Below are 10,295 nucleotides of genomic sequence, written 5' to 3'. Positions count from 1 at the left end.
GAAATTGGTTTCTAGTCTATAACTTTTGATTGAGAAGTCTAATCGAAAAAGTACGAATTGTTTTGGATCTACGCACCAAAATTAATAAGAAAAAGTGTTTTCCCGAGAAATTTTGGTGCAGTCGATTTTTGGTAAAAAAGGAAGGTTATACACTGCCTTTTTTTTAAGGCCCGAAAAAAAATTGTCTCAGATCGACCCGGGAAAAAATTTTTCTTATAGAATGTAGCCTGTAGAATCCATAATTTCAAACAGTTCCAAGATTGGGCTACTAGTTCAAAAGTTACAGGCTAAAACGGGTGTCCTATTACATGGGCAAAAATTTATTGGGAGTGGTTTAACTGCATCTGTTGGGTGAACAGATTATAGTATTGTTTAAATTAACTTGATGCTATTTTAGATTATGCTCACTTGAACTGAAATCTTTCATAAACCATTTTCGTCCACTTTAACCATACAGCACCCGGTTTAAGAATACTTACAAGATTCGTAACGATTTCAGTCCAAGAAGTGCGTTCCTTTGAACACACTGTAATTTGTTATAGCTTATAATTAGCGTGGATAGCTTTGACAAATTATTAAAGGTGTTGTTTGCTAATATTCCAATTTGATTATTACTCAAATCTCTAAAATGCGACAGGTGATTTGACTTATTAGACTAACAAATACTCACAGTCTTGTAAGCGCTTTCAAATGTGCCATACGCTCGGCTTGTACGCTTTGTATCTCATTGACATCTAAATACAGCTCGGATGTTTCGGCCGGTATTCCCCTAGGTATTTCTTTCAGTTTAGCTCTGGAACACCTCACAACAGTTCCAGTACACGTACACATCGGTGGACAGTAATTATCCCCCAAACAACCTTGGTCGCCGTCACCCGTACACTTAAACTCACTCTGTGGCAGTTCCTTGATTAGCACATCTTTCACTTTATCTGGCGATGCACATCTGGGAGACGAACCGCTCAGTCCCTTATTCTTCAACCATTCCGAAAACCAAGCCAAATGACAGTTGCATATGAATGGGTTTTGTACCAAATTCCTAGACAATTTGTAATGAATGGGGTAGTTTCGCGCAAGTGTGGAACTTACAGAGTGTGCAACGACGTCAAATGGTCAAAGGCTCCCGGCATTACGCAAGTTATCAAATTATTATTCAAACTCAATACCTTCAAATTGTGCAAACCATAAAACATTTTGTTATGTATCTCCAACAATTTGTTCTCGGACAACAACAACTCCGATATTTTACTCGCACCGTCAAACGCATTCTTTTCAATGCCGATTATTTGGTTACGCCTTAAATCCAGCTTAACCAAATTTGGCAGTCGTCCAAAAAGGCCGTCGGATTTAATTTTTCCCAGATCGTTGTCTTGTAGCAGTAATTCTGTTGTATATAACGGTATGTCGCGTGGGATTTCTTTAAGTCCGCGTCCGGAACAATCGACATTGGTACCATCGCAAGTGCACCCACTCGGACAGGCGTTGTCGATAAGACACTCGCCGGCGTAACGCGTTCTGAACTCTTCCTGACCTAAAATTTCTAGGGGTCAATCCAGGTGTAAACCACAAATGCGCGATGTGTACGATCTTATTAGAGATGAAGTTATTTACAGACACATGAGATTAAAGTGTTAAAATAAATGAACACCGTTACCACTGATTATCTAGTGGAGGTGCTTACCCTTACATTTGAACTTTTCATCTTTGAGAGATTCGATTCGTCTCCGTTGCATACGCTTTGGCGTATCGCATCGCGCTCCACTCGTTTCTATTGGGTTTCGATGAAGGTACTCGGCTAGCCATCGAAGATTGCAATCGCATATAAAAGGATTCCTCGCTAAATGACTGAATTTTAATTATTATAATGTAATTAATTTACTGTCATACTTACAGGGTTTGTATACTTTTAAGGTAGTCGAACGTTCCATTGGCTAATGACTGGATGTTGTTATCATACAGCGACCTAGTAGATTGAAACTATAAGTATTAAATGTGTAGACTAAATATGAGAGAGTAGGTATTAATGTTGAGTCAAAGTCTTTTACTCGACGATATTAATAACTACTTGTTTTTGAGATAATGCATTGACATTGCTTTAATATATAAATAGGTACAAACTACAAAGGACCCGTTTATTTGGCATTAATTGAACACTCATATAATCATTAGGTATAGGTGCATATACCTACACTGCCTACACAAAATAAAATTTGGTTGGATTAGTGGTTTGGTTCAAGGTTTAGGGAAAATGTTAATTTACAGGAGATTTACAAGAGAAGATAAACGAAAGATACCTACTTAAGGCGGCTCTGCAGTGAATATTGAACTATCCGCAAAACAGCGAATCATTTCTTTAAGATTTTGATTTTATAACCGCATTTAAAAAGGGTCGACGTCAAATATTGTAGGTATTAATCAACAGAATGATTGTGCGTAAACCAAATTTTGAAGTTTGCCATAATTTTGGAAATAACTAGTACCTACAATTGATAAAGCTTGTCTTTAAGATAACGGCGCCTCTATAAAACATAGGTACAGACATGGGTTTTGGCGATTTACAACCAGCGAACAAAACTGTATGATTGTACATAGATATATCTTTTTCATCCCTTAAATTAACAACAAAAATTGGGGAAAATGTTTTGATGACATCATGAAGTATTTCACCAATTGAAAGCACAGTTAGGCAACTTAAATTACACCATACACCCGCCGGCGAAATTGTCATTAACTGGCAATTGCGAATTAATCCTATTCATTTTTCTAACAATAGCTTTAGAGATTAGGCTATTCATTGTTATCTGCAATGGAATTCACCGCCTTGAGCTTTGTCCGGCGTCATTAACACCATCCTATAATTAGATAATAATGTAATTTAATGTATTTGTAATTTGTTTACTGGTTTCATTGATTAGAAGTTTGTAATGATAAGATTCTTGTGGACACCCACTTCCGTAATTACACCAAGTATTACAGGCCGTGTCACGCAAACCGATACCTAGAAGTATTCAGGCTTTCATTGATCAATTACATCTGACAATGTGTAGGTACACCGACATAGTTTTTCTTGACCTATCGAAAGAATGATCGTTTCACTTCTGGTTCTATCGCATGTCGATAGCAACTTCTCTTTTACATAGAACACCCTGTATTTTCCAAATCTACATGACAATTTACGCCGTTTGATACCAATTTCCCCTATATGCAGGATTTCAAGTTATTCAACATTTTGAACATTTTTGATGTTTGGCTGTTATCTTTTTGAGTCCTGTATCTATGACTCCGTTGCCTTCAATTTTAAAAAGTATTCCAAAATCGGCAGTACTCACTTGATGCTGCAATGATTTAAATTTTGTTCGCCCTATTACAGGGTGTTTTAAAACGAATGTTCAACTTCATTTAACTTCAAACCTTAAAAAGTTGATTTTTTCAAACGAAACATGCTTTATTTTTTTGCACTGTCAAATGTCAAAAACATTCTACAATGATCTAGTATTACATTCCCTATACTCGTACATATCATTCTGTAATGCTTTCCGTTTTATTATAGATTTTCTAAAAATGTGACCGTTATGCATAATTTCCTTAGGAGGCCTAAAAGCGTTAGTAAATGTTATTTTACCAGCATTTGAGAATTTACATGAAGAAAACAACTGGTTTCAACATGACGGAGCGCGGGCTCATTCTATCCATGATGCTTATACATACGACACTGTATATCTTTGACGAACATTTTTTGAAGATAGGAGCCAGAGGTCCGTGGCGTTGGCCTCCTAGAACTTATCAGATATAACGCCATTGGGGTTTTTTGTGTGGGGTCATATAAAGACAACATTTACTTCACACCAGTTGCTTTTCGTGAAGAACTGGAAGTTAGGCAGAGCTTTTGATGAAATGACAGACATTAGAGAGACGACTACCAACGGAATTAATGGGAAGATCCTATTATGTACCTATTGAAAAAAACGGCGGCCACGTAGAACAAAACCTCAATTGATGTTGGTTTTTTATATTGTCGTTTGTTATTATTACCTGTTTCTGTTTATTATGTCTTCTTTATTTAACTTTATATTCATCTACCATCACTATCAACTATAACTATAAAAAGGTCTGACAAGTCTTCTAACGTTATTTCAAAGCTTTCTAAGAAAATGCATAAGGGTCACAATTTTAGAAAATCTAAAATATAACGGAACGCATAACAGATAGGTAAACGGAACGTAATACTAAATTGCTGTAGAATTTTTTTCGACATTTGAAAGTGCAAAAAAATAAAGCATGTATCTGCATGTATTAATAAAGTTGACCATTCGTTTTAAAACACCCTGTAAAAGGGCGATCAAAATTTAAATCATTGTCACGTAGAATCAAGTCAGTACCTACTGTTAATTTTTGAATTTTGAAAAATCTTGAATTACTTGAAAACCTTAGATGCTGGGTATAGGGAAATGTGGTAGATTCCGAAAATGTAATAAAATACAGGGTGTTTTATTTAAAATAAGAAAGTTACTATAGACATCCGGTAGAAACGGTAGTGCAAAAATCATGATAATATTTTCTTTCGACAGATCATAAAAATCTATGTTGGCAAGTAAATTTTCAGATTTAAATGATAATGAAAGGCTGAATACTTCTAGGTAACGGTAATTGTATCTGTCTATGACTAATGTAGTCATTTCAAAATAAATCCAGCTCAACAAATTACAAAAGACAGAAAAGAGGTATTTCAATTCATTTACTTAGGTACTAATTGCTTTGTTTGTGAATGAATAGCACCTATAGCCTGCAGCGTTTTAGAATCCACATTAGAAACATCAATAAATTGTATTGTTAGTTGCCTACAAATTTTTCTGTGTAGGCGCAAGATCGAAATCTTAATTCACTGCAGAGCCGCCTTAACCGCTACCGTAAGAAAGTGAAATAAATTAATAAGGAATATTACATTTTTCATATTTTAAGTACCTATGTACCACATTGAAAATGTGAATAAAAATTCCTCTAAGGCGACCTTTCTGCTTTAAATAAAAATCAGTCGTTCATTTGCACTTTTTTTCAGATTTTCCTCAATAAACTTATCCATAACCACTACTTATATTTACAAAAAAAAACTCATTAAATATGCTAAATGATTTTTTCTAGCTTTGACCATTTGGGTAGATACTTATATAGGTGTATAAGTAGAAAAAGTCTATGAAGTCCAGTTCCCCAGGGGTTTCTCCTAAGAAAATCCTTAAACAAAATATAAATACACAATTCATCCATAAAGCTCTTAGTCTGACAACTCCCCTATGAGGGGCACTGGACCGGTTGAGGCATAGCCCATTGCATTCAGATGATTCAGAGCACGCGGCCAAGTTTGGGACGCCTGCATACTGACAGCCACATCTTGGTCCGCACCCTGTCTTGCATGACACGATGCGGACCGGTTCTAGCGCTGACGACCCTTCTTTCAACCCCCATTGCTATGGATCCAGAGAGTTTCTCACCCACAAGTGGATCTGATAATAATAATAATATTGCCTTTATTATTAAAAAAAAAACAAGGTACATCAAAAATTAAGGGCGAAGTTCAGTACTGCGGCTGTGCGATGTATTCAACTGAAGAAACCGTTGATATGGTCAATTGGTATAGAGCCGGTAACAGTTTAAGGAGCGTAAAACAGTTATTTTCAGTGAAGACTAAGCAACAATATTCAAATTAAGTAATATGACAATCAGATTTGTTTTTGTTTTGAGAAGTTATTTTGGATGCATAAAATTAGGCGCCCATCAGAAGAGATTTTGTCATTTAAAAGTAGACATATGGAAAATAATACACGCAAATCCCTATGTATACTCCTTAATAAATATCACAGTTTTCTGTTCTACAAAGATCGACCTTGTTGAGTGGTACAGTCACAAATCTAAGTAGGTGTAGTACTTATACATACTCAAGGACTATGCAAAATTAAAAGAATCACACATTGTGCATAGAAAAGTCAAACCCATTCATGATGCTAAAATGGGCCAATGAAATAAATGCCTGATCTTGCATCAATAAGTATATACCATCTTTTACGTACACGTACCAAATAAAAAATACAAATCTACACATATTCCCTTATTAAGTTATATAACTTATTAAAAAAAACAAGATAGAAAATACGTACAGCAGATTTAAACTGTGAAGATCATTGAAAGCGTCCTTCCGGATGCACGATATTTCATTGGCATTCAGCAATCTGCAATAATCCCAAGTTAAACTACTTACAAAGTAAGACCGCCCGCACTTACAAAAGTTGTAATGAAACCAAACCGTGAAACACTCCAGCCGGCAAATCCTTTATTTTGTTACCATACAACACTCTAAAATCAGAACGATGAAGCAGATTTTTACAATTTGGTATAATACATACAGGGATGTCAACGCCTTCAAGCCTTGAAAGGCGTCGGGAGCAATTTTTGATATTTTGTTATTGCTCAGGTCTCTACAAAGCAGATAAATATAAAATTACTCATCATTTGCATACGTACATTCTCCGTAAACGTTTGTGTGCTGCGAACGCCTTCGTTGGGATTTCGGTGATGTCGTTCAGTTCCAATCGTCTGAAACAAGCTGCTGTGTTTATTCATTTGAACACATGTAAATGACAGGATTGACAGCTAAGTTATCAAATTCAAGTTTCTGATGATGGGCCTCATAGACATTATTTTGTATACTTTTGGAGTAATATGTTTTGGTAAGTAAGTTCCCTAATATGCGCGTTTGTGATTAAGAGCAATAATTTAATTTTAGTTATGGGAGTTATAATTACTGTTGATTTTTTTCTATTTTACTCGTATTTGCTTAATTTCCCCCCCCACCAAGAAATAATTGAAACCAAGCGTGTATATAAGAAATACAATAATTATATATGAATCTTATGAACAAATAAAAGTCACCGTAGTAGTGGTAGTAATCTAATGAGGTACTGATTTCGTTGATAATAAGGTGAATGATATATTAGCTCGCCTACATCAGGTAGTAGGTATGTTAGACGCATCCCAGAGTCCTGTGCGTGTTTCAAAGTTTCTAGGTTGTGTTTAGACATTATATGCGTACTATAAGACAATTCCTATCCTAATTTACAAACTTTTTATGGTTACCATATCTAGATGCGATTTTTCACGAGTGAAAGTTCATTTTGAAACTCGTGCTTTTGCCCTTATTGTTCCATTCATTATATGTCTAACCCCACAACATACTTCTCGAGTAATGAACTGCTGTCTCTTCTAATTCTAATTTGGTGTAACTTTCACCATCAAGTCAAGTTTTATTTATCCTTTCAGTTACTCGTTCAATTTTTGCAGCAGTGGGAAAATAGTTTTTTGCATTCTTTTTGTGGTTTTGAAATTACCAAAGAAAAACTTATGCAGATTGGGAAATGGAGACAGTGGAGGAAAATATGGTTGGGGGAGTGTTGCTCGAGGATAATAGGTAGCCTGGTTTCCTTGACTTGGCCCTGTGTCTGAGAGCAGAGAGGACACATTGCAAAATACAGAGTGCTTAAATAAAACTCTGAACATACAAATCTCTTATGTTTACAAGTCAAAATACATTATATGCCTGATAGTCGGGCATTATAATATATACCTCATACTATATTATTATATTTTATATATTACTTATATATAATTCTCTATATAAAAATGAACCCCTGTTTCTTCTGGTCACGCAATAACTTTAGAACGACTTTACCGATTTCATTCATCTTTTTTTTTAAGTTTTCTAATACTGTGTAGAAGGTTCTTACGGCAAGAAAAACTAAGAAAATCGCGCAGAAAATTGGAAAATTGGAGAAAACTTATCGACTATTTAAACATCGCGCGTTTGACGGTGCGACGGCAATTGTTTTAACAGCTACATCGATCGGCAATGGATCGGCATATATCCGTCAAAAAATTAATTTATTCATATCATAGTGTGCTGTCAATTCGATCGGATAGTTTATCCAGATTTCAGTGAGTTTTTTGAGAAGTTTCGAGGTTATTCACCGCAATCACGCCTTTTGTATTACTAAAAGTTTGATATACCTAATATCCATTTTTGGTAAGTGTTGAATGTTGATAGACTAAACACGTGGTATACGAGTACATAGTTATACAGAAACACCAAGGGAGTCAATTTCTATTTTCAGTTGAATTTTAGTTTTTTCAAGATGCTGACGTACCAGCATAGCACGAACTTAAGTCGCAGAATTCGTAATCCTACAAGTCAAACATCTATACGAGTACTTAAGTCAAACTGACGAGAAAAGCGAAGCTCGAAACGAAGTTAACGGAATCGATATGAACAACGCAGAAATGTCCCCTTTAATCCCTATCAAGTTGCATTTAATTATAACGTAGCAATCGATTACAGTTTACAATAAATCGTTGCTATTAGACCAAAGAACTTTGTGTGTCCACATTGCAAGGCTTTTAAGATTAAAACTGACGCCCCTGGATTATGTTGCGCCAGTGGCCAAGTGAAATTGACGCCATTGGTACCGCCACCAGAGTCACTACATTCTTTGGTATCCGGAAATGGGCCAGATTCTATACATTTTTTGAATCATATCCAGAAATACAATAATTGCTTTTAAATTACGGCATTTGGTGCAACAAAAAAAAAGGTACGTTGCTAGCTCTGAATCGCCAAAAGCAACTAGAAGTGAGTGCGTTTATTTTTTATTATTTTGGGGAGAGATGGGGAGATTTTGGGGCAAGGGTGTCAAAATCTCTTTTCCGACTAAACGGTTGAACCGATTTAAACCAAATTTGCTACACATATTCTTACACATAAAAGGGCAGGCGCAGGTGGGGCGGGTGGTACCTAAGTGTGCTAGCCACAGCAAATTTTTTGAAATCATTTTTTGTAATTATTTATTCCAGTTCGAATTGAATAGGTATTCAAGCTAAGAAAGAGGAAAGCGTCCGTCGGGTCAGCTAGTCTCTAATAAAAGAATATGCATATATTTAAACAGTTGACAACTTTCTTAGAGATCACGGATCAATCGGAATAAAAGGACAAAATTTGATAGCCCGCAGACTAGTAACGCCAGCCGAGCGCCTAATTCTGTTCAACGTAAGCCCCACTATTCCACACGAGGTTATTGCAAGAGAAATTCAAAAAATAGGAATAAAATTAGTATCGCCCATAACATTTCTGAGAATAGGAACAACAAACCCAAATTACAACCATATATATATAGCTTTAGGCGCAGGCGCGGATCCAGAAGAAGTTTTCACCGGGGGCGATTAAATAAAAGTAAAGATTCTGAGTTTTAACGCAATTTATAAAGAAATATTTACAAGATAATGTCAAGTCTTCTATTTTTGGAATTAGCAAACCGATCAAGTACATGGTGTGCAAAATTGTCATCTTCGACAAGTTCTCTGTGAATATTAAGGAGGGCGAGTCCTGTTAACCGTTCTTGACGCATCGTTGATCTCAACCAGGTCTTCAGACGTCGTAATGATGAGAATGAACGTTCGGCGCTGGCAAGTTCAAGTTGCATTGCAAGCACAATCAATATTAATTTTGCATATGCACCAAAATGTTGGCACAGTAATTAAATCCAGGCGGAAAATATTGATACGGGAACGGATACGATTTACGATGCTGAAAAATTAAAGAATAAAGCATTTAATTCCAAAAGGACGACCGGACGATTGACGCCGATTGTTTACTTTTCTGGTTCGGTTATCAGAATAGATTAGCAGTTCACACGAGCACGACACGCACATGAAGTGGTGAAGTCTGCACTTTACTTACTACTGAATCATAATTTTTGTAGCGTCCCCGTTTTTCTAAATAACTACAACGATACATGTCAACAATGTGTATATTACCAGGAAAGTTTTGAAACGGGATTAGTCTTTACTCTTTAGAATTTTAGATTTACCGTTTCCGCCGAGTTCGAACGATTCTTAGTTCATATTTTTCTTAATTTTGGTGCATTTGTTGCTTCATTCTCAGGGGGGCGGTCGCCCCAATCGCCCCCCCTTGGATCCGCGCCTGGATCTGGATTGAACAAATCTTATCACATCCGTAAAGGGGATACACTTTTATTAACTGGTAGGACTACACAAACCATGAGATGCCCCAACCTTAACAACGTCCTGCGAATATGATTGTCGATACGAAGCACCCTATATATCATGTAGGTTACACACATTGCCAACAGAAATCTGGTGGGATTACAGAAAAGGGAAAGAGAGCGAAGATGAGACGGATGGAATTTCTTGGAAGACAGACATGTGTTTACAATTTCAACACCTGCGGTCCACTTTTT

The 10,295-nt window shown here is 36.2% G+C and overlaps 1 protein-coding gene across 1 annotated transcript; it reads right to left on the bottom strand.

Annotated features, from left to right (window-relative positions):
• Nucleotides 1-218: 218 nt before the first annotated feature.
• On the bottom strand, nt 219-6,589 carry LOC116182978 (protein slit-like). The gene is made up of 9 exons (XM_031503556.1): nt 6,514-6,589; nt 6,396-6,467; nt 6,274-6,345; nt 6,150-6,221; nt 1,892-1,963; nt 1,682-1,845; nt 1,090-1,531; nt 671-1,039; nt 219-623 (listed from the first exon to the last, which is right to left on the bottom strand). The coding sequence occupies exons 6-9, from the start codon at nt 1,731-1,733 to the stop codon at nt 476-478; spliced, it is 1,011 nt and encodes a 336-aa protein (XP_031359416.1). The 5' UTR covers nt 1,734-1,845; nt 1,892-1,963; nt 6,150-6,221; nt 6,274-6,345; nt 6,396-6,467; nt 6,514-6,589; the 3' UTR covers nt 219-475.
• Between the last annotated feature and the right edge of the window lie 3,706 nt (nt 6,590-10,295).

This window comes from Photinus pyralis, unplaced genomic scaffold (genome assembly GCF_008802855.1).
Source record: "Photinus pyralis isolate 1611_PpyrPB1 unplaced genomic scaffold, Ppyr1.3 Ppyr1.4_unclustered_Scaffold8233, whole genome shotgun sequence".
Lineage (NCBI taxonomy): Eukaryota > Metazoa > Arthropoda > Insecta > Coleoptera > Lampyridae > Photinus > Photinus pyralis.
Note: the sequence above shows the minus strand (reverse complement) of the source record. Positions and strands in the feature narration are given on the sequence as shown.

Excerpts from the sequence above, each read along its gene's own strand:
- LOC116182978 (XM_031503556.1), bottom strand. The coding sequence starts at position 1,733 with ATGCAACGGAGACGAATCGAATCTCTCAAAGATGAAAAGTTCAAATGT. Across the intron at positions 1,532-1,681 it reads TGAAAAGTTCAAATGTAAGG|GTCAGGAAGAGTTCAGAACG; the intron begins GTAAGCACCTCC and ends TAGAAATTTTAG. Across the intron at positions 1,040-1,089 it reads TTGACGTCGTTGCACACTCT|GAATTTGGTACAAAACCCAT; the intron begins GTAAGTTCCACA and ends CAAATTGTCTAG.